This window comes from Lacerta agilis, chromosome 13 (assembly GCF_009819535.1).
Source record: "Lacerta agilis isolate rLacAgi1 chromosome 13, rLacAgi1.pri, whole genome shotgun sequence".
In the NCBI taxonomy this organism is placed as follows: Eukaryota; Metazoa; Chordata; class Lepidosauria; order Squamata; family Lacertidae; genus Lacerta; species Lacerta agilis.
In genome coordinates this window covers 10,015,064-10,040,620 of record NC_046324.1, presented here as the reverse complement: position 1 = coordinate 10,040,620, position 25,557 = coordinate 10,015,064, and the positions used below count along the sequence as shown (strand labels likewise).

At 41.6% G+C, this 25,557-nt stretch overlaps 1 protein-coding gene across 2 annotated transcripts in view; it reads right to left on the bottom strand.

The window, feature by feature from the left end:
- Positions 1–24,091, bottom strand: part of FAM214A (family with sequence similarity 214 member A) — a 46,410-nt gene extending 22,319 nt beyond the window's left edge. Inside the window, exon 1 of one of the 2 annotated variants that reach the window (XM_033167936.1) lies at positions 22,932–24,091. In XM_033167936.1, coding sequence (XP_033023827.1) covers positions 22,932–22,947 — 16 coding nt within the window. In that variant the 5' untranslated portion in view covers positions 22,948–24,091. Of the gene's footprint in view, positions 1–15,065; positions 15,491–22,931 lie in introns of those variants that run through there. The other variant, XM_033167935.1, reaches the window with a different exon arrangement.
- Positions 24,092–25,557: the final 1,466 nt, after the last annotated feature.

The window sequence follows — 25,557 nt, the reverse complement described above, 5'->3', positions numbered from 1 at the left end:
AGTTTGCAAATGAGTAAAGCTAGAACTTGCCCAATGCTTTTGTCTTTTGCTAGCAGTTATACAATGGCATTATTAGAGATTCGTGCAGATACCCACCTAATCAGGCACTTTCCAAAAGTGTTTTTTAAAAAACTTTCCATTAAAACAAAGCACTATGAAAAATATCACAATATTTAAAACAAAGGGCAACAATTTAACAGTATACTCCCTCCGCAGTACTCGGGATTGTAAAAATTGAGATGGATTTCATAAAGAAGTTCCATGGGCAAGAGAGGCTATTGAATAACATTGCAAGAGATTCAACATTGGAAGGTACTGGTTGTGAGCTCAGCTTTGGTAAAATACCTATGTTTTGTAATCAGGTCATCAGACATGTTGAGCCCCCGCCAGAGTGATCAGCTACAACTAATGAAACTTGAGAAGGTCTATTTTAAATTCTGTAACTTTAGACTATCAGTAAACATACACAAGTTCAAAGTCAGCACAGCTTAAGCTCATATCCCAGGATAGAGTTTTACTGGAACTGTATTACAAATCCAGTTTTTAAGCTGGTAGTAAAATATTCCTACAGAAATTTTATCTATTTGATTCTAAGAACAACTTTTACTTCCTTGATGAAGTGAAAGTTATAGTCTTTCTGTGGTCTATATATAGCTACCGGTATATATGGCTAAAATGTCAACCCATATATGGCAGAAACTTTAAGCATATTTACTTGACTGTCCCAGGAGTCAATGGAGCTGCCTTCAGGTAAACATACTGAGAACAGAATACTAATGTGCATAAACGTCAAACTAACAGAAAAGGGTGTCCTTTGCATAAGTTATCATTTAACCAGTAGTCAACGACTCATACATTTGGTGAATATTTATACTCAGTGCTTTTTTCTTTAAAAAAAATGTTTAGGGATACTCTCATTTTCCTACTCATATTGAAATACTGCCCCTCAATGAGGCAAACTTAAGATTCACAAAATGTTTAGGGGTATGCGTACCCCTGCGTCCCCCCAGAAAAAAGCACTGTTTATACTTACAGCATTTGTTTATTGCCACAATTCTACTCCAAAAAGGACACAGTGTGATTTGCAACCCAAAACCCTAAAATCCAGATTGTAAACACACACACACACACACACACACACACAAGCAAGAGTACATGAAACAGTATTTAAAAGGAGATAATTGCATGAAATATAGCATTATCAGGAGCCACAGAATGTGCAGGCTGATCTCCCATGGTATATTCGCACAGCTCTGACCTAGTTTCACCCGTTATCCCAGGGAGTTATCCCAGTTGCAAGCCTCTCCTGAGGGGAGGTTATTGTTGCATGTGTATTTTGTAACAGCCTGTACTGTGTATTCTTAGAACATATTTTTTGAGGGCCAGGATTCACAGCTCAAAATATACAACTCCAGAGTTAGTCCCACCCCCACTCCTTTGCAATCCAAACAGTTTAACAGCTGCATGGCTTTTCTAATCAAGTGCTGCATTCTTCCAGCCCTGAATAGGGAAAAGGAAAAGAGACCCAGGCACAATGGTGATATGAGATCTAATAAGGAAGCATTAACATTGGGGGGGGGGGCTCTGTTCCTAATAACTACACAAGAAGTTTCATATAAAAATTGGATTGAATTAATATTAACACAGACAATTGCCTAAGTCTTTTTCTTTTTCTTTTCGGTCTTTTGCTGTCAATGACTGCTTGCCTATGACTATCAGGTTGACATTCTTACACATAAGACTCTGAACATAGGAACAGATTTCATGACTACAGATTCAGCTGACAGTGGGAACCTCTTGTTTTGTGTGTGCTGCTGCTTCTCTCCCCTCCATACTAAGCTTGTTTCTCAAGGCTTAATACTGAGGGGGAAAGACAACATACTGGGGTAAAATTGATTCCAGTGCTTTGTTCCCTAGAAGCCTCTAGTTCAGGTATGGGAACCTTTGGCCATCTAGATGTTGCTGAACTACAAAGCTGATCATCCCGTGCCATTATTCATGCGTGCTGGATGGAACTGATGGGAGCTGCAGTACAGCAGTTCCTGACTTGCATTAGCTTCTTGGGAGAAGGGCTTAAAAGAAAAGCAGGCCCACCATCAGTAGCGGTACCACCAAAGTAGCCATAAAGGGTGAGGGTGTCAATCCCCGGTGTCTCATTAGTCTGATTCCTGCGTGAGAGGCAGAAACAACCAAAAGGGAAGGCATGGACTTAACCCAGTTTATCGGTAAGAAGTGGAGTGATGGGGAGTGGTGACCTAGGAAGAGGATGGAAGCCATTCATGGACACATACTCAAAATACATAATGGATTATTACGGAGCGGGTGCCAGTGTTGGGGGCATTTCTTTTGGGAGGCTCTTTATTCAGGATCCTGGGTATTCAGGATGTACCTGGGTAGAGATAGCAGAGGGGTCAGATTTCCTTTCTTCAGCGGGTAAGGTAATCAGTCAGATATAATTGCATACAAGGCCATGGAAGCACTTCCACAAAACTAGCCAACGCTCTTCCATCCAGAGGACATGTCATTGTGATCCTCAGAGGACTCAATCCCAGAAGCTCCAGTACAACCTGAGCCTCCCCCGTTCCATCAGACAAAAAGCCTGCTAGAGTGGGCTGGAACGGCACGTGGTTGTCTCTGAAGAGTTTGCAACTGGGCCAAGTGACTCAAATCTGCTGCTCTCATATGGGGCTCCAAACTTAAGTTTGTTGCTAAAGCAACATTTGGGTTCTGCTTTCCTATAGCCTTGTTGCAGTGGAGGTCTGTGGTTGTAGGACAGGGAGGCAGATTTGTACAGGTACACCAACTGGACATAGGTATGGGGAAGATCTAGATAACTACAAAGTGTCTCTTCTACCAGCCATGTCTGTATCTCACAGGTGTCTGGGTTGTGGCATCTATGGCAAGGTGATATTGCTTTCAAATGCCAGGCCAATTCATAGCAAGATCTTGCTCATCTGTGACATTCTTATATAGAAGAGGGAGTTGATGTGGATGGGGGAGCTGGGGGGAGCTGATCTGATTCAGCTTTGCCCACCCAGGTACTTGGTGCAACATCAACCTTGGCTACAGGGGAGGGTGGAGGAAGTTGTTGTGGTCCATAAAATTCCCATATTGCTCGCCATAAAACCTCTCCACCCTGTGCCACACCTCTCTTAACCTCTGCACATCAAATGTTAATCTTAACCAACATAGCTTAATACAAATTGCAGGTTTTGGATGATGGACTGAGGGAACCAGATACTACAGATATCAGAATATTCAAATACAATGAGAGAAGTCAAGCAACGTTACAACTGACTGCACTGCTAGTTGGCAGATACTGGAAGTTTATATTGATCTCTCCCATTTGAGGAGAGAAATTCCCAATTCTGGCCAATTAGCTGGCAACTTGACATAACCAGCCCCACCGCCAGCCCTGTATTTCCAACTAAATGTCTGCTTCACATTGTGATAGGGATGAAACGAAAACATCTGTGATAATCTGCCCCAAAACCTCTCTTACAGCCAAAATGGATGGTGGGGTGCCATCCTCCTGGATGCATTTAGAGCTGAGAGCATCCCATCCCATCAGGGCTCCCACACAGGTACGCATCAGGGCTGCTAGTGGCAAAAGATTAGTTGGTACCTGTTTTTTTCACCTTTGAGTGCCCACCAACACACTGGCCCTGTGGTAAGCTCCAGTTTCAGGAATGCAAATGCCCTTCTTCAATTGGTTAACTGCATTCCCCACCCCCCACCCCTGAGGATAATCATGGAGAGGAAAGAGCCCCAAAGAAATTTATGAAATAAAGCCCTGAGATGCTTCAAATATCACTGTGAAATGTATATAAAGGACTGCCTCTCTGAACAGAAATAAGACTAGGAAAAACATTTATTTTGACTACGTTGACCTTGTCCCAGAGACAGTTGTGTCCACCTGTCTTGCTTGTATAACTATTCTTTCCACTTTTACCTTTAAATTTCCCAGTATGTTAAGGCTGTAGGATTCAAATAAAATTGCTAGGAATCATAGAGGCTTGGGGGTAAGATTTTGTTTAAGGTCATGAGTTCTGATTTAGACCAGTTAATGCTATAGCTCAAGAGCAATCCACATTATCTTTTTTTTTTATAAGAATTTATTGGCATTTTTCTATAACAACATATACCCACACCCACACCTACAATTAAACAAATGCAAAACAAGTATAACAAACAATGTCAAGTTTTCTTATAGCATCTTTCTAAAAGAAAAAAAAAGAAAAAAATTCTATTTCCATATCTTGACCATTGACTTCCCCTGCCTTTTCACCTTCGATTTAATATCCTTAATCTATTTTATAACCATTTCTCCTGAAAAAAGAAAAAAGAAATTAAATTCAATTATATAATTACATTCGATTATCTCTTCAACCTTTTACTAAGAATACATCACCATAATGATACCTCGTCATAATTCTTCTTAATTTAATCTTATCGATTTCTTATCTTAATCTACATCTTAATCTTACTCCTCTTAATCCATAAACTTAATCCACTTAAATTCACTTTACTTATACTCCACCTTCCCAGATCTTCACAAATCATTCGCATCAAGTCTATCTCTTCTATCCTTAAGATTGCTGCTAATAACATAAAAACTTGAAATATCTCCTTTCATGTTCAAATAAAAGTATACCAAAATATTGTTGACAGTATTCACCCTCCAATTTCAATTTACCATATCAGGCTACTTTAAATTTTATTTAATGCTTCACCCCACACCCCCTCTGTCCATTATTCTTCTCCTAGTGGCATCAGCACTGAACATCCATGTAGCTTCTCTCTCCCAACGTCCACAGATCCAGGCACAGTCCAAACCTCTCCTTGCCACGAGTTCAGAGGTGTCCGTCTCTTCTTCTCTCAGCTTCTTCGGTTCTTTGTAACATTCCTTTTCTTCTTGTGGATATCTTAATTCTCTGTCCCTGGCCCCCGAGCTCACACCTCGGGGACTGGATATAAAAAATCTTGACGTCGCCTTGAGGCTGCCACCCCCAAAAAGCGAATTTCTTCTCCGAAGTAGCTCACTCATTTCTCTCCATCTTTCCATCCACCCTCTCAGCTCATTGGCAAGGCATTCTTCCAGAATGTCAAAAGTTTTAAAAGCCTCCTCTGTGGGCAATTGGTTCCCTTTCAGACCCCCACACAAGACTTTGACTTTTCTATAAAGCAGTTCCACCTTCAAGGCAGTGAGTCTCTGTTCATCCGTTAGTCCAGAGTTCAATACCAGTTCAAGGACAAAACCCAGCATACTGGCAGAGGAGGAGGAAGTGGGTGTTATATTTCTACTCCCCTCTTTGTTCGTCGCCATTTTTCTGGGCTGGAGCGCAAATACCGCAACTTTAAATGGAGATATTTTCCTCTAGTTAACTTCCCGAAAAAAGAGTTTGCCAGTCTCATGTGTCAATTTTAAATACATTGTAACCAGTTCTGTAGCAGTAATCACTCAAATTGGTTACATTCTTCAGCTCGAAGGGAGGGAGGCAGGCTGCCTTTCCCCTTCCCCCCGGATCGTTCCAAAAGCACGATTTCTAGTCAGATTCTTTACTCACGACCACCGGGTTCCTTTAGTTCCATTCTTCACAGGTAGAACTTAGACGCTCACCGCGGGCTCTGTCGCCGCATTTACATCCCGGTTGGGGCATGTCCCCGAAGCCCGGCTCCGGTTGTCCCTTCACCCCCACTCCCCCTTTACAGGGGGAGCGAGGGAAGGGTTCGGAGCCTCCGCGGGCGCTGCCGGGGAGCCCAGGGTGCGGGACGCTCTTCCCGCACCCCAACCGGAGCCCCGCTTTGCGGTAGCGGGGCTCCTGACCCCCGGGATGGACAGGGCGCTTCGGACCCGAAGCAGCCCTCGACCACCCGGCGATTGCGTCGCCGCCGGAAGTCGCAATCCACATTATCAATGTAATTTGGGCAGGTATCATGCTTTCTGAAAGTAGCATGTCATCTAGCCTACATATAAAATAATCTTGTGCTCATCTCATCCAACGTACATCCCCTTGATGCAATGGTTCATACAGATTGCACAAGCCAGTGACTCTAAGCAGAGATTTAAAAATAAGACGTGGGAGGAGGCAGCTTTGCCCAGTCTACATCTCTAAAGCAAAGGAAGAGAGCACTCTTTTAATCATCACTCGCAATATGGGTACCTAACAGTGAAGTTCCACCCAAATTGAAATTTCCCAACATAACCCAAAGGCCTCCTATGCACTAGTGTCTGCAAATAAAGGGACAGTGTACTCTAGTTAATGCTTTCTCTGCATCTGGCAAAATCCTTACATTTATTCAGAGTCACAAATATCATATTGTCAACCCCCAGGTTGAGTTTTAGAAATCTCACCAGATTTAGGTGGGTTAGGATTGCCATCGCCTCCTATAACTTGTCTTCCAGATCGCTGTAAAAATTTTATCAGCATGAATCAGCGACATTGGCAGACAACTTAAACATAAAGTACAATATTTGCCTGGTTTAAGAAAGAGATGTGTGCCTTATATAGGGAGAGGGGTAAGACTTCTGTTCTACAGCTGCACAGTAGGCTGAAAGTAATATTGATGCTACTGCTATATGCCTTTTGTACCATTCAACTGGAAACTTCTCTGGACTTGGCTCTTTACCATTTTTTATTTGCTTAATGAAGGGACCTGCAAGAAATATTAACAGGTCTGCATTCAACTGTGGCAACCCCAGCCACACAAGAAAAGTCAGTTTGCTGACACTATAATTCAAAATAAATTAAATTGAGCATTAATTTCCTTGGGTGAAAAATGTGCCTTATTATATTTATCTTTGATTATAAGAATGTGGCTTTTGGGGGGCAGGTGGTATGCCAACAGCTGGCTGAGATGGCATATTCTTGCAAGAGATTCTTGCAATGAGTAAGGTTTTCACCCTCTCACCCACACTTGGCAAGTCCTTTCTTTCTGTTTATAGGCCACACAAAGACTTTGCTGGCATTGCATTCTACTGTATAGGATATTGTGGTGCCTTTCCACAGCCCCTCCTTGGAATTTAAGTTCTAGTGGCAGTTCTGCTGCAAAAGCTTCTTGAAAGAAACCAGATTACCTGTATATTGACACATTTTAGTCTGGGTTTTGGTTTAAGTACATGTTATAAGGAAGTTTCCTATATTGTTGCTGCTTGCCTTTTGATATCTCCCTTCACGCCATTGGAAACCTAGCTGCTTATCTGGAGTTCCTTAATCGGATCAGTTACAGCAGACAAGTTCAATGAAATACAGCTTCCCCACCACTACTGATACTCATTTCCAATGTGAAAGAGTGCTAGGTATGCTCCAAGGCACACACTACCCTAGGCCCGGTGTGAACAGAATGGGTACCCTAGAATATGCCTCTTGGCATACATCCAGCAGTTCTCTGTGGAAAGCCTACTCTAAGATTAAGATACAGGAAGTTTGCATATCATTTCCATGAATATATGGAAGCCCAAACCACAGCCGGTAGCTTTTAATTGACTCTTTAATCTGGAATTAACTTCTAAGGTAAAAACTGCGACAGCTGCATTAGAAAACATTTTAAAAGTACTTGAAAACACACGACTATGTTTAGAAGCCTTTCTATTTGCCACCTTGAATCTGAGCGCTTCTATTTTCAGACAACTAAAAAAAGGCATACTTCAAAAAACCAAAACAGAACCTAACCAAAGAATTTTTTTTTATATATAACAATTTTTTTTGATTAAGATGAGATTCTGAAGAGCCCACTCTGGAGCATTGGAGTCTATGTTTGAATAATGGACAATTACAGCACAACCCACATTTTCTGTCTAATCATGACTTGTGGAATATATCAATTCCACTGTCCTGAGGTTGATCTGGAAAAGGCACTGAATCATAATTTTCAGAAATCAGAACAGACACATCCATGTTGATCAAACTAGGATACTGATATCTTTTCCAGTTCCCCACAAATTACAGGTTATTAGGCAAAGATTCCAGAATCATAATATGTTAAATTTGCACCCAATAATGCAAAGCTGTTGTACAAGGAACAATAATGAAATTATATTAGTTGAGTTGAAAGGGAGAAAGACAGTAATTGACAATGTTCTTGCTCCTGCTACCTTTCCCATCCACTATTTTGCATTTTTATCTACTATTATTTATTTTGCTCAATAATTGCTTCCTATAAAACAGCCCAAAGTGATTTAACAATAAAAATATTTCATCTAATACAGGTACCAACTGGAAAAGCCTCTACTTTAAATTCCTGTTGAAAGGGGATATTTGCAGAAGGCCCTCTCTGGCAGAGCACAGTGACTGGGCATAGAAGGGTCGAGACAAGCTTTTAGATATCCTGGTCCCAAGCTGTAGAGGACTTTGTACACAAATACCAGAACCTTGAACTGTTGGCTAATTGGCAGCCATTTGAGGCAGCATCCTTGCATCTCAAAGCTATTTAGTGGTTTCGGAAGTCCGTTCTTAAACCAAAGCCATTCTTAAACCGGGGCGCGCTTTCCCTAATGAGGCCTCCCGCCACCGGTGCCCTTCCACCATTTGGCTTCCATTGGTAGACCGAGGTAAAGTTTGCTAACCAGAACACTACTTCCGGTTTTGCGGAGTTCGTATACCAAATAGTTCATAAACAGGGCTGTTCTTAAACCGAGGTACCACTGTACTTGAGATTGTATGGCTAGCATCATTCAGTAGATGTACTGTCATGAATCTCAATTTAAACAAAGAAACTTTTGATTATAGCTCCTAAGTTCTTGCTAAATGACAATTCACTGTTTTAGGTAACTTTCTAGGTAACGTGCACAATTTTAAAGCTTCCACAACTTATTGAATTAAAATTGGAGTTGCTTAGGGCACATACATGGGGTGGGGAGTTGTTTGCCCAACTCAAATTGCTGCACAATGATTGGTATACAACTATTTTCAGTCCGGTCTGTTTCAAGTACAACTCCAATGACAAGCACACTGGAATCTGCATTACATGCAACTTTTGATTGATTTTAATTTTAAAATGTTCTCCAGGGACCATGACAATATCAAGTTGCAGGAGGATTTACAGAGTGCCTTGCTGACGTAATGATGGCTTGGATCGGTGGCACAATTTTATGGTGCCTTCTGTATCGTTCCTGGAGGATGCGTCTCAGAATGTAGTACCACTGGCCTTTTAGGTTCTGGAAGGATCATCTTGTTCCATTTGTTATTCTCTCAGCCTTTCATTTAATTATTTAGGTCATCTGGAGTACAGTGTTGTCAGCATGCTCTTCACTCCCCCTCCCACCCACCCACACTCTTGCTACCTAGTTCCAGGGAAACTGTGGCAGTTCTGAATCCATCTGAGGTCAAATGAGGACTTGATGTGGCCTAACAAATTAACCTTAATCCAAATAAGATGGAAGTACAGATGGTAGGAGGGAGGGCAGATCTGGATAGAGGTACTAAAACAGTTCTAGAGGGGGCGGAACTCCTCCTGAAGGATCAAGGATGCTGAAGGATCAAGAACACTAGGACTTGACCTTCATCCCAGAGAGACAGGTAGTGTCTGTGTCCAGAAGCACCTTTGCTCAGTTTAAGCTGATGCATCAAGCACAGCCTTTTCTGGTGGGGGTTGAACCCTGATCCTGCCACATTCCCTGATCACATCTAGATTACTAGAATGTGATCTACATTATGCTGCCCTTGAAAAAGAAATTTTCAGAAGCATCAAAATGCAATAGTGATGTTATTGGCAGGAGCCTACCCTTTTGACTGTATCACATCAGTTGCATTATCTCCCTCCTCAAATAAGAGATTTTCTCAAATACACATCAACAGTGTTAGTCTTTTAGCAACTACCAAGGTAATAATGATCTGTAGGATTCTAAATCTTTTCATACCTTGTGAAAAACTGTAGCGACTCCCACAGTTAACAAACCATAAACTCTTTGAGACAGCACAACCACTGCAACTCAACTCATTCTGCCTAAGCTGCAAAGATACAACCGAAATCTTGCCACTTAAGAACATACTATCCTTACCTGGGCAGTGTTTTGAGAATTGCTTTTAGCATACCTGCAAACCAAACACAAGAGGGAAAGAAGAGTACACAGAAATACATGTAGACATATTGTGATATAGAACTTTGGGGGGGTTTGCCCAAAGAAGTGAATAATCTTCAACAAGCACTGGTCAGCCGCACTTATTGGTGATTCCACTGCCAAGTCTGTTAATGTTGCGCACGCTTCAGATAGAAAGTCCACTTTAAAATATTACTCTGAGTGCCACCTGTACTTTATCACCTCAAGTTTAATCGTTGCTTTAGCAACAGCAAAAGTTAAAACACTGCAAAACTGCTCCAGTAAGATAGGGAAATGTCACAAGCCCCAGCCAATCAGCACTGAGCACAGCCTGTTGCTGAAAACTAGGAGAAACCGTTTCCCCTGAACTTGTTCTGGCAAAGAATTAGGTACATGTCACATGTAGTAAAGACACCGTCAAGAGTTCAGCAACTCCTCTTTTGTGCACACAGCATTTGTTTGAAAATGCTTAACTGGAAGAATACAAAACCCATACTTCACCATAGTGGTTTTCTTTACAAAGAGGTTATTATGAATAAATATCTAGCCTCTATTCACTTTTAACACTCATTAGTGTGCTTTTCTTCTGCTTGCCACACTTTCTTCCTACAAAACTCTTGGCATTACAATGATCAGAGAGAAAGCCTTATGGGTTTTTAAGATTTCATCTTGCAAATCCTTTTGTAGAGGAGTCAGAGAGTCAAAGTTAAATCAAGCAATTGCTACCAAGTTTTCAGGGAATTACTTTTAGAATTAGTTGCCTTTGGGTTGAGCAGTACTGCAGGAAGTGTATTAAACGTTACAGGTGACTATTTCTGGAACAGGTATGATCTGCCTCAACCTGTGTCTAAGGACATGGAAAATGTTTTCGTCAATATAACCTAAGTTTCTAATAAAACTAAATATATACATTGTATAAGAAAGATGCTTGTCATATATAGAAAAGATGATACTATCACCAAATGGACTAGACCGGAAATGGGAGGAACCTGTGGTTTTCCAGGTGTTGTCAGCACCTGGAGGGGTGACTGCCTGGGAACATGTACACTGTCTTGGGCTCCATGGCAGAAGGCAGATTACAGATGTAATAAAGTAAAAACAAAAGGATTCGCAAATGATGTAAAGACTAGAAAGCAGCAGTTAGCAGAAAAAGAATAACTAAAGCAATGCAAAGGTTACTGAGGAAAAGAACCATTAAAATAAAATAACTGAAAAAGAGGGAGGGTAGCTGGCTAACCATGACAGATGATGTTACACTGAAACAGGTCAGTGACTTGAGGCTAATGCCATTTTAGATTATATACACAAGACAATAATTTCCAAGACTTCAGAAGTAATAGGAGGCAAAAGATTAAAGGTTCGGTAAAAAGTCTCCCATTTTGGCCACAACCAAAGGGCAGGAAGCATTACCCACATTCTGAATTGGCTTCATGTCATCACAAAGGTGTTGTAGTATCAAACTCAGTACAGTACATGAATAGTGACAGAATGAGACCACTCAGGAATGGATTGAAACTGGTAGCAGAGAGAAAGAGCTGCTGAAAACAGATATATATATATATATATATTATTCCCCTGGAAGACCCAGACAAACATTTTGCCCTGGTCTAGTATCATGTTCACTATTAGTTTGATGCCCTCAAATATGCATTTCTCGTGTGATGCAGAAACCCTTGGTCTTCCCCCTCAAGGTAATAAAGCAGATCACATCACTACAAACCTACCATCAAAATCAGAGTTTTCCCAGGAATCTTTAGTTTTTTCCTATTGATCACTAAGGGCATGTAAATTATTTAAAAACTAAAGGTGATGTTAAAGACATTCCTAATCATTATGATAATTTACCACTAGAACTATCATACTGCATCTTATGTAGTTTAAAAAGATGCCTTGGAAAATGGTACCATTTCCTTCCTTGGAGATTTTCAAGAAAAGGTTGAGCAAACATTCACCATGAATGGTTTAGATACAGATGTTCTGCCTCAGAGCAAAGAATGGTCTTCATCAGAGACAGTGAGAATGTGTACTTTCAGATGTTGCTGGTCTCCTAATTCCCATCATCCCTGACCATTGACCATGCTGAGTGGGGTTGATGGGACTTAGAAAGCCACAAGTTCCTTGCACCTGGTCTACATATACCTTGCAATTCTATGAGAATTACAGTATATAAAACCTAAATTGTATAATCTATGTGTAAAATGTGAAAAGATACATATATTACTTTTAGCTTGAATTTATATATTTTATTGTATTTATATCCTGCATGAATCAATCAATTTCTGGAACTAGCAAGCCCATTTCTTTCAGTTACAATGCATAAACTTGCATAAAGGCAAGTATAAATTGATTTGCAATGACATTCAGCAGAACTCCCGTGAGAGTCAGAGCATATATACATACAGATCACTAAACAAGAGTTTGTTGCCATTCAGTCTGGCTATTTTAAGGGATACTACATCATAGAATTTACCTTTAAATTGCCTTCTTCAAAAATGTATTTATTCCATTTCTAAATAACTTCCCATGAAACATGTACAATGTAGGAAGTTAGTTAGCCTTTACTTACATATTTTATTATATTTATATCCTGCATTTTTGCCATTATGGAATGCAAGGCAATATGTAAGGATTTCCCATCTCTGCACTGACCAGACCTAGACCTAACTCGCTTCTACGAAGAGGTCCATCATGTGCCCTCAGAACACAAGTGTGCATATACTGAGCATATAAGGTGGCCATAAAACTGCTATTGTGTTGCTTTCTAATATCTTTAATTGGCTGACCTGATTTATGGAGAATTTCTTGTAGCTTTTTCTTCTTCCTATGAGTCGCTCTGAGACTTTATAGGTAACTATTTTGAGCAGTGGTAAAAGCTCCCAGGAGTTCCACAACAGAAAGACACACACACATATACAATATTTTTATTTGTTTGTTCATATAAAAGGAAGTTGTTATAGATACAGATTAACTTCAAACAAGACAGCATAACATCATAGAGGAATCCACTATAAAAAGTGCTAAATCAGGGCTGGCTCAACCATTAGATAACTGCCTCAGGCGGCATACTGGAGGAAAAGAGCAAGGAGCAGGAGTAGCAAGTGCCGAAGGACAGAGATGTATATGCAATGTGGCCTACCCTGTATGCCCTAAGATGGGGTGCTGCCTTTGGGGGCAGTGGAGGACAACGTCCCATTGCCAGTTTGAACTAAGATTCAACTATCAGTCCCGTTAACTTTTGTACGTGAAAAGGAGTCCGCCATCATGTCTTCGACCTCAAGGCGAAATCTCTTGGACCAGCATTGGTTGCTTATGGGAACATTATGGCCTGGCCCAGTTATTTCAGCACACTCCAATATGCATATAGAACTCCTGTGTGAGTGGACATTGCTTTCTTCTAAGGAAGTCAAATGGTAACTCTGTTCATGCAAAGGAATGGGCATGCAGAGTTGCCCCCAACTCACTAAATGGAACAGGAAAACTGCGGCAGGGCAGAACACTTCATTGTGCACATTGAAGCTTCCAAAATGAGCTTCAAGCCTGAGCACATGTCTGCAGTGACCAGGGCTACACCCTCTCAAATTTACCAGTCTTCTACGGAGAGAGAAACTATAATCAGGTGTATGATGCACATGTGGAACATCCCAACACCCCCCCCCAAAAAAAACCACCCTGAGAAATCCATGCTCCTGTGCCCCCTTTCTATTGCAGGATGATAACTCTGTTTTGGAACTTATTTATCTATAAATATGCTGGATAGCTTGAAAGAATAGCTACTCTGAAAGAACCTTCAGTCACCTTTGCTATCCCTAGCTGCAAATTCTTTCGTAGCAAAGCGTAAGATTTTCCTAGACATTAAAAAAGAGCCCAGTGAGAACATTCTTCTTCCTTCAGAGGGCATGTTAGATACTACCATGATCACGTAAATCAAATGGTTTTTCCCTTTCTAGGCTATCAAGAGATGCTCCAAATACAACTAACATCTGTGTTAGCAGGTCACAATTAGACTCTTGTGTTTCTCAAAAACCTCATCTGACTCACATTACCATTGGTGAAAAATGGTGGGGGCTTTCAGTGTTTTGCTAACCTGCTTTGCAGAGCAGTAGCTTTAAAAAGGTACACACCACCTTGTTTAACTCCAAATTATTACTTTTTTTAAAGTATCATTAAAATTTGCTTCTCAAAACAGCCAAATGGCTGGGTGTTATTTTTATAACCTCTCTTTGGACCAATGCAAGCAAATGGCAAGAGATGGATAATGCTGTATTTACTAGCACTAGATATACTAGTAGAATAATGTAATCATTTCCTTGTGTTCTGAAAGAACTTTGACCTATATGAACAAAAAGCACACACAAAAGAAATACATTGTCAGCCAAGTCTTCCATTTTCACTGTGAACAATAAAGCAAGCATTATGCCTGGCTATTAGTCGGTCTTCTATGGCAAGTAATATACATCTCTGATATCCAGTATAAAATGCCATATAACAGGAAGGATATGCCCAAAATTCTGATACTTTTAAAGTTATTCTGGAAACCTTTAGTTAGTTTGAAAAGGTGTATTACTAGAATACTACAGGAAGAGAAAACATGAAGCCATGCAAAATATAAACTTAGTATATGGTAGTATAATTTTCATGGCATTAAAACTGAACGAGCTTTGTGATCAATAATGGAGCTGTTCAATAATCGAACACACACAGACTAAATTTCACTACCTACTACTGGAAGTGGGGGTTTTGTATGTGTGTGTGTGAAGTGGTAAGTTCCTCTCCCACATATCATATCTCTTTTTTTCCATTCTACCTTTGTTCAGAATCAACAATTAAATGATTTTCAACATTGTTTATCACAAGTGACTTCTAAAACTGTCACAAGGAAATTATCCATGTGTAAGATTTCCATGCAGACAAAAGACAAACTGCAGCTTATAACACCAAGTATACAGAATAGGGAAGAGAAAAGAAGAAAAACAGTCAGGGTTCATAAACAAGAACATTTAAGAATTACTCCTTTCTTTTTACACACCTTCTCTGTGCAGCCCTTTGTTTCCACTGTAAACCATACTGGAATCGGGCGGAAAAAGTAGTTGCCTTCTGGCAGCAAAATGGGCTACACTGTCAGTATCTCGGGAATCCAGATGTCTGCAGTGGCTAACACAAAAAATGTTCAGCTTTGGCTACATATTCAGCCTCTCTGTGCAAGACATTTTTTCCACAAAGAAGGCAGAGTAAGAGTGCACATAGCAACAGAACTCGCAGCTGATTGGACGGAAGGCGTGCTTCAACCCTTCACTGCTCACAAGGTCTACTACAGTTTCCTGTCTGTTTGGCAGTAAGTATCATGTTTTCTTTTCTCCTCTTATGAACCCAGCTGTGTTTGGGCAATTTGAGAGCAAAGAAAAGCAGAACAACAAGAAGCAGGACACACTAAATGTGGCACTGAGTGTTGCTATTATTACAGTTCAAATATAAAAAGATAAGTGGCATTTTTAGCTCAACATACCCAAACTGTGTACACATGACACAAGACCATTTGTTTTGAATAGTAGTTTTTCTCACAGTATGTTAACAGTTAAAAAGGGGGAGAAACAACACATACACTGTTGAGAGATGTCAAATGATATTGCTATTTCTATTCCAACTCTGTTAGAAATTATTTCTACATGTATGTAAAGTTAATAAAGTTTATTAAAGGTTCTTCACATTCTAAACAGCCAGGATTTTTCCAGAGTCAAAGACTGAGGAACAGAAACATGCCCTCTCAGTGTACAGAAATTAAGATTTTAAAATCACACAACTTCATTTACCATGAAGTCTGTAAAATTTAGAAAGTTGCAGTGTTTTCACACAACAGTTGCAGCTTTTAAAGCAGGCATTCCCAACCTGCGGCCCTCCAGATGTTTTGGCCTACAACTCCCATGATCCCTAGCTAAACAGGACCAGTGGGTCAGGGATGATGGGAATTATAGTCCAAAACATCTGGAGGGCCGAAGGTTGGGGGTCCCTGTTTTAAAGTCACAGGGCCAGATAGCCAGGATGAAGAACAAGCCTCTAAAATCTGGTTGTGGTTGAGAAATCGTATCATCTATCTTTGCTACAGTACCTGGAAGGCCTAAGGCTGGAGTAAGGAACCTGTGGCCCTCCAGTGTTGTTGGATTTCTAACTCCTATAATCTCTGATCATTGGTCAAGCTGACTGGAGCCGGGGTTCGAAATTAGCAGGACGCCAGGTGCGTTTTGCGCCTAAAGATTCTCTATTTGCGAGCACCTCAAAAAGTCTGGGTGCCATTTTTTGCGCCTGGCACTCAAGAATTACTGAAATGTATGTGCTTTGAATTCTCAAAGTATATGTTGATAAGACAATGTGTTAAGAAGTTTAACAATAAAGAGTAGAGTATTTGAGAAGCTGAAGTATGTATTGTACACACCAAATTAAACATGTATTAACAATTAGCAAAAAATTATTAGCAAAAAATGTGATATTAACAATGTGTCACTTACGTGAATTGCATATTAATTCATGCTTATCAAAATAGTAAATAAAATTAAATAAATAAAAAGTGTTGCCAACTCTCACACACTCCGTGACAACTAGACATTCTGTTTTGGTGCCCACAACCCAAGTCCCAGAAGACATTTGGCTCCTAGCTTTTCTACCACTGCTTTTCTAACACTGGCTGGAGCAGATGACAGCTTTCCTTGTGGTAAAAGGAAAGAAAGGCCTTTGTGAATCTTTTATTTCCAGGGCATCAGTAGATAACAACGGGGGTGAAAGAATAATGCTGAATCACCTTCAAAAACCTCTATCTTGTTAGGATTCAGTTTCAATTTATTGGCCCCCATCCAGCCAACGACTGCACCTAGGTAGTGATTCAGCACCTGCACATCCTCACCTCTCAGTTTGTAGAGAGAAAGAGGGACCTGGGTGTTATCAGCATACTGATGGCAGTTCACTATGAACAGCTTCACATGGGTGTTAACACGGCAATGGGGACAGAAACAACTTTGCCGAACCCCACAACCCAAGAGCCATAAAGTTGAAGAAGTGTCACTCAGTGCTACTCTCTGATAACAAACCCTCATGGAGAACTGCTGCAACACAGTGCCTCCAACTCCCATCCCAATGCATCGCCCCAGGAGGATATCATAGTCAATGCTATCGAACATGGCTGAGAGCTCAAGGATAATCAATGGGGTCACACTCTTTTGTCTCTCTTCCAGTCAAGGTCACTCATCAGAATAACAAAGGCTGTTTCTGTCCCAACACTGACCTGAACCCAAACTGTAACAGATCTAAAAAATTTGCTTCTTCCAAGAATATCTGGAGTTGTACTGCCACAGCATTTCAAATACTTTCTCAAGTAGCAACCAAGCAATAGTTGGTTGGTACACCAGCAACATCCTCACCTTGTCTCTTTGACCCAAAACCAGGTTTAGACCCTCAAACCCAGGCCCATGAAAGGCTTCATGATTACCATACTCAGGTTGACGAAGCTGGGTCAAATCAATGATCCAAGTCACTTAGAAAGTTTATGAACACCACTAGTCCTAGGACTAGTGGACCTGCACCCCACATCACTTTTTGACAGGGTAGGGAGGAACATTTGGTGGTCACTTTTTAAGTTTGGTCAGTCAACTAGTAACATTGTCCAGCCCACACTTCACCAGCTTCTCCAGAATAATATCATGGAGGACTTCATCAAAATCTTTACTGAAATCAAGACACATTACATCTACAACATGCTCCTGATCCACCAATATTGTAACTCTATAAAATATAATAATAATAATAATAATAATAATAATAATAATAATAATAATAATAATAGTCTGGCATGAATTGTTTTTGAGAACCCCATGCTGGTTCTTAATAATCAAAGCATCCCTTTCCAAGTGTTCACAGACCAACAGTTTAATTATCTGTTCTAGGACCTTTTCTCGTATCAGTATCCGGGATGGATTACATCCGCAACTCAAGGTTCCACTGTACTGTACTCCCAATAGCATGGAAAGTACCGGTAGATTGCAATTCCACTTGTAGCTTACAGCACTAGAAGCCACGTATCTGGAAGCAGCCTGCTTGAACAAGGACAAACTAAAACTGGTTAAACAGCCTCTTCCTTTAACATTGAATCAATCTATGTCAGAGCTAGGGACTAGGTGTTGCTGGACTACAGATCCCAACATCAACTATGTTTAGTGGGGCCAATGGGGGTTAGGAGTCAAACAAAAGCTGGAGAGCCACTACACAGTGGTCTGAACAGTATTTCAATTCCTAGGCATAAGAGTAAATTTGAAAGCATCTGGGTAACAGAAAATGAGTCATACAGATTACACTGTCATGTGAAGTAAGAGTTTCTTGCCCATTATTGTTTGAAGTATCCAATTCATTACTATTCTGAACTAATTATTTCACCTTATTATTAATTTGTTTTTATAGTTAGCCTTCTTGTTCATTTTTATTTTTAATTTGTTTGTTGCTTCCCACAATCAAGGAAGTCTCAAAGTATAAACACTAGGTGAAGTCATGGGGGTATTTTCATACTATTCACTCCGAAGTGACAGATCAACATCAAGTCCCATTGCTCCCAGAGGCACTTGCTGTATTTTCATTCAAAGTCCAGTGTGGCACCATAAAAAACTGATTTTCAGAACTGAAATATTAGAGTGGTATCTGACTAGATCATGCTCAGAGTAGACCCACTGAAAGACAGTGGACAACTTAAGTCCATTGGTTTTTCAATTGGTCTACTCTTGGGTATGGCTTATACCATTCATGCCTTTTTCTACCACAATGATGGCTCCATCCAAGGACTACAATCATGAATCCAGAATTGTGACAGGACTACTGCCATAGATCCAGCCACTAGTGTGGCAGGCTTCATATAAAGCCATAAAAATTAATCAACTACAAGGATCCACTGTTGAGTGGAAAGAGATAGGTCACAAACTTAACAGCTTAAAATCTTAACTGAATAAATTACAGTTGCTATTTCCATTTTTACTTTCAGTACAACATGAAAGCACATAATTACTACTTTATTATAGTTTGTACTTCACTGTTTAAGATGTTGTCTCCAGTAAATGCTCAATTATATTTTAATCCACATCCTCCATTTTCCACCCAAGATTCTTCTTCATCATCAAGTTTTCACTTAATCTTTGATTACTAATAAAAGGTCAGTAGTACTAACTATGCAATTTTGTTTGGCAGCAGCATAGCAGGTGAAAATTAATTAGGAACCAAAACACCAACAACTCCTTCATCTACACAAAAAATCAAAGCAACTTGCAATTCTTTTGTGTCTGTACACTATATACTACAATGGCACATCTGTTTTCTCATAATTAAGGCTAGATTCCCACATCATTATCCAAACCACCAGACAATAAGATTGCCATCTGAGCCATCTTTTTCTAGGATTTCCTAATCCTCATATTTCTTATAAAGTAATCCAACAAACATCACAGATCTCTCCCTTATATTTACTTTTCAGGAGTACAATCCAACAGCAAGAAAAACTGCCAGAACAGCTTCCCTGCTAGAACAGGATGCAGCATCACTACCACTTCATTGCCTCATCCCTTCATTTACCTGCGGCATCTATAACTAGAAGCACAATTTAGGCAATCTTCAGAACAGCTGCCACCACCCTACTAAACAGGAAGTAACATCACCTGGAGCACATATACCTCTTGTTTATTATTCATCATCCTAAACTGAATTTAGCACCTCTTATCTGCAAAGATGAACACAATCCTATGCATGTTTACTTGGGAGGTAGTCCTGCAATTCTCAAAACAAGCTTTAAGGAAAAGGGACCCCTGACCATTAGGTCCACTCGTGTCCGACTCTGGGGTTGCGGCACTCATCTTGCTTTATTGGCCTAGGGAGCCGGTGTACAGCTTCCAGGTCATGTGGCCAGCATGACAAAGCCGCTTCTGGCAAACCAGAGCAGCGCACAGAAATGCCGTTTACCTTCCCGCCGGAGCGGTACCTATTTATCTACTTGCACTTTGACGTGCTCTCGAACTGCTAGGTTGGCAGGAGCAGGGACTGAGCAACAGGAGCTCACCCTGTCACGGGGATTCGAACCTCCGACCTTCTGATCAGCAAGCCCTAGGCTCTGTGGTTTAACAAGCTTACTCCTTGCTAAATCTAAATAGAACTACCAAATATGCCTGTTGGCTATTTACAAAACTCTCAATCTACAATTACAGAGTTTCAGGTTATATGTGATAAAAGTTAGAGATGATACATCAGTGGGCTGGAGTTGGAAAGTTTCAGTTGTTATAAAGAAGAAGAAGAAGAAGAAGAAGAAGAAGAAGAAGAAGAAGAGTTTGGATTTGATATCCCGCTTTTCACTACCCGAAGGAGTCTCAAAGCGGCCAACATTCTCCTTTCCCTTCCTCCCCCACAACAAACACTCTGTGAGGTGAGTGGGACTGAGAGACTTCAAAGAAGTGTGACTAGCCCAAGGTCACCCAGCAGCTGTATGTGGAGGAGTGGAGACGCGAACCCGGTTCCCCAGATAAGTTGGGGGGCAGAGTGCTCTCTCTGACTCCTCCCCCTATCTTATAAATATAAGATACCTCATACATTTTGAATATGTTAGTTTCTAAACCTCTGTCAACCCATCTTTTCTGCTACCAAATCAATGAATATGCTTCTCAGTATCACTGACAGAGAATTAGTAATAAGCGCCCCCTTTCATCTGAATACAGGAAGTTATCAGATTCACTAGCGCATTATTTAAAATCAAGAGTTTCATTCTATTTTTACTTCTAAATACATGTTTTTCTACCCAAAATCCTAGATCAAACAATCACTTTGAACTTAAGTTCAGATATTATTATTATTATTATTACTACTACTACTACTACTACTAATGAAGAAGACAAAGCTGCTACTGATTAACCAAGAATATCATCTGAAGAAACAGACACAAAACATTTATCCTTTATAGCCAAGTGCAGCACAATTTTCCTCCTATCAGTCCAGTATTAAACAGACTGTACTGCAGCTTAGTTAAATGCTCTGCTCATCCTGTGTCCTTCACTATTAATTTGCAACTAATGGAAGCAGGTGATTTCATGCTTCCCTGTGGTGCAGCTGCTGTTGAGAGAGAAAAAAATCACATGTAAACATTTGCATGATTGTGCCTTCACAACTGCATTGGTAGGATGAATAGTTTAACCCTTTGTAGATGGTTCACAAAGAGTAACAATTTGTGGACAGTTAAAACTACATGCATTAGAATTATAGTTCTTATTTTCTTTCAAAACTGCAACTGGCATTTAAAGTTCCAACTTCACGTTGCTGCTGCGAAAAGTAAGGCAATTTAAAGCACATTTTGCTACTGTTACACTGCCTGATGCGTCTCAGAGACATTATAATTTCAATACAGTATATCGCCACTGTCTCTCATCAGATCTATTGTACCAAAGCTTTCATAGTGTGGAAGGAGTTACAAATACTGAACTTCTGCTTTATCTTAGTATATTTAGTGATTTCTGCTTTCCCTTTGAGTATTTAGGCTGCAAACCTAAGAGCACTTACTGGGAGTAAGTACCATTGAACTCAGTTGGCTTTACTTCAGAGTAAACATGTTTAGAATCATATTGCACATGACACAACTGAAGTCAAATAAGGAGTCTGCAAGTAGTTGTCATTACACAATGCTCCTTTGTTTGACCATATCCCACCAGTTTCTTTTCTTTCAAGATCAAGCGGTTTTAAAACAGGCATGACACATGTACTTTTGTACATTCACTTACCGTATTTAATATATTAATTAGAAAATAACATACTTTTTGTAACGAAAAAAGGATACTCAATAAGCAAGCATCTCCAAAAACAAGGCACTTCCCAAGTAAGTGCGTATAGGATCACAGCCTTGATACTTTTACACATCCTCAACCACTTTAATATATAATCTTACCTGCCTGAAATGATTCATATAGTAACAATATATGTACAGTATAGCAAATGTACAATATGTACAGTATAGCAAAGGTATTACTCCCAAGTGTTTATTGCTCCAATGTGAGATTATATGAAATTTAACCTGCAATCCTGCACATGCTTGAGACATCAGTAGTACTTACTTCTGAGTATACGTGCATAGGATTGCACTGTTCACTAAAAATAATGTTCAGGCTAGTTACAACAGTGAAATATATTATTGGTAGCAATAACTAATGATGAATACACAGTTAACATTAGAAGTCATGACTCGCTTAACTCTAGTGGTGTGAACCATTTTTACAATAGCTACAAAAGTTCTGAATTAGTAGAACTATGCTATCTGACCCACTGAATTTAACTACTAGCCGCAAACAATTAAAGGAACAAGTGCAGATTCTACTAGAAGCTGTCAGGAGAATATAAATAGAATGAAAGTTTTAGCTGCTTTGCATGAGTTTCGATGCTGTCCTAACATGTGTTTATATCATCCATTTATACAGAGATTGAGTTGCTAACAAAATTCCTGATAGCAATCTCTGACAGATTTTTTTTCATGTTGCAATTGTATAATAGCCTAAGCCTAAGCACAACACTGTTCTGACATTTAAAATGATCCTCTCAGGGCAAAGGGTATTTTTCACAATGAGCTTCTGTCTTCCAGTTCTTGATTGATGAAGTAAACCCAGCTCTTTATTGACAAAGTAAATCCAATAAATTTTCACAACCTCCTTAAAAAATAACACTACAGACACTAACAATAATTATCAATTTCAGGCATTAATCCTTCCAAAACCCTCAGTCTTCCCCTCCCCCAAAATGGACCCAGTACACACCTCATCACATTATCATCACCACCCATTAAAAAAAAACCATTTATCCAGGATAAAAATGTTAAGCATAGGATTTTTTTTATTGAATCATTTACCTCGGTCAGGCTTCATTTTCAGTCCAAATCTTTCTTCTTCTTCTTCAAGGAAAACAGGGGTGGAAGGGCTTATCCGGGCTATTTTCTCTCCCTCTTCTTTGTAGTCTCACTAATGCTGTCTGCAGCCAATTTCTATCTCTATCTCTCTCTCTGTGCTATTGTTACAGGAATAATACAATAAAATCTCCCCCCCCCCCTTATCCTTAACAGCTCACAAAAATCTGTAGCAGCTAGGCCTCCTCCTGGCATTTATTGTGGTGGCAGCAGAAGTCTACTGGGAGGGGGGAAGCTAGACCCGGCCAATGCCTGCCTTCTTCCCTCCCTCCTTCTCTCTCTCTGGATCTTGCCAGTGTGTCCTTCTTTAACACAGCGTCTGAACAGGTCTATTTATAACCTGCCTGGGCCAAAGCTCAGACAACAAAAAGTTAAAACTTCCCCCGACGCGTATGCAACACACTCGCCCGAATCAAAAGGCTCTGAATCACAGAGCCCCAGGGCAGGGTCAACCCAGGCTGGAGTCCATTGCGTTTTACCTGTTCTACGGAGCCAGGCAGGAAGGAGGAGGAGGGAGAGGGGAGAGGGCAGAGCTCCCGACCTCCTTCCCCCAAATTCCCTGCTCGCGCGCCGAGACTAAATAAAAACAGTCTGACAACAGCCGCCGACGCTCATTGTCATAAAAGGAGGGAGGGCTTTAAAAAAAAAAGAGAGAGAGGAGGAGGAGACGGGGAAGCCGCGCAGCGCAATGGTCCACTTTGTTCCTCAAGTCCTCTGAAACGCGCAACAACAACAAAAAAAGCCTCGCACTGTTCGTGGTAAATAAAACAGCACCTGGGTTGAGCTCCGCGCAAGGAAAAAACAACCACCTTCCTCCTTTCTTTTTCCTTGCCTCGGCTCGACCCTCACCTTACACAACCCGGCCGAGAGGGGAATAGAGGAGGGGAGGGAGAGAAGAGGAGGGATGGAAGGCGACTTCTTCTTCACCGCCCCATCGCTTAAGTCCCGTGTCAACGGCAACCGCCAGCCCCTTTCGGCGCTCCGGGCCCTCCTAGGCACCCGCCTCTCGCGGCACGAACACCCGCGGAGATCCCGAGGCGCCCGAATGTGCCTGACGCGCGCGGCGGCCAATAAAAGGCTCCCGGCTGTTGTCGTCGTCGTCCTCCTCCTCCCACTCGGCCCCTCACCTGCCCCGCATGAGCCTGGCTCGCAGTCCCGCTCTCGCGCACACCTCAGCGGCTGCTCCCTCCCCACCGGGTCTAAGTCAAGGCAGGCTGTCGCAGCAGCAGCAGCCGCATCGCTCCCGCTCTCTCTCCTCCCCACAACCCGCGTCTCCGAAAGCCGCGGCGACTCCGGAGAGGGAGGCGAGCGGACACCCGCCGCCGCTGCTGCTACTGCTCGGCCTCCTCAACCCCTCACGCAAACAACGCGGCGGCGGCGGCGCCACCCGGACCTGCTCGCCTCAGTCCAGTCTCGAGGCGCAGGCTCTCCCTCCCCGCCAGCCGGGATGTTGTTGCTCTTGCGGCGGCTGCCGAGTGTTTTCCATGACTCCGCCGTGCCCTCCTCCGCTGACTAACTCTCCTCCTCCTCCTCCTCCTCCTGACACTTCTCTGCCTCCAAGCCAAGCGGGCCGCCGCCACACGCTCCCCAGTCACGGGCTGCGGCGGCGTCGTGCGAAGCGGGCAAGGGAAGAAGAGTTGGGCAGACAAACCCGCTCGCGGGGAACCTTAACGCGTGAGGAAGAAGCGGGGTGCGGGGAGAGTCGCGAGGGTCTCTGCCCCGCCTCCCATGCCCCGCGCAGCTCTCGGACCCTCCTGGAAGTCTGCCTTAGCCGCCCCTCTCCTCGCCTTCCAAGGCGTGCATCCCTCCCTCCGTCCGCTCCCCTCCTTTCTCGCCGTCGCTATCTGGTTTATTTTGCCTTGTCAAAAAAAAACAAAAAAAAAAAAACACGACCGACGTCACGTGGCCCGCCCGTGGCCAATCCATTTTCAAGCTGCTCTTGCCTTCCACTTGTTTCTAAGCCTGGCGAGGAACTGCGTTGTTATGGCAACCGAAGCCCAAGTAAAAGTTGGGCCTGTTGAGTAGTGCGAGACCAAAACAGGCCCTGTATGTTTCTCTGTTTCTACAAACGCACGCACGCACGGCCGTTTTCCAAGGATCATAGAAGAAAAAAAGCAAATGCCAATGACGGCCTTTCCTTTCCTACTTTTGTGGGTTTTCGCCTGAAGCTGAACAGAAGTTGGGAAAGTTCTAATGCAAACAGTGTTTGCCGGTGCAAAGTTCCTCAGTCTGAGCTTTTACTTGGGACAGAAGTCATTGTTCTTTAACTTCCTCCTTACTTCTACGTGCAAAAATCATCCAGACTTCCCATGCCCTCTTCAGTATCAGGCTTCATTGGGAAATCTTGACCTGAAATATAGTCCTCATTTTACATGCAATCATCTCTTCCCATTCTAGTTCTAAAACCCAAAGGTTTGGGGTGCAATTGCACTCTTTTGCTGCACTGCTTATACATAAGTAAACCTACTGTGCAAATTCTAGAACATAGTCACTTGCATAATAGTAAACAATGTCCTCAAATTTCAGCCGCTTAGCATTCAGTTTTCTTTCTTTTTATAAAAAGGGTACTGAA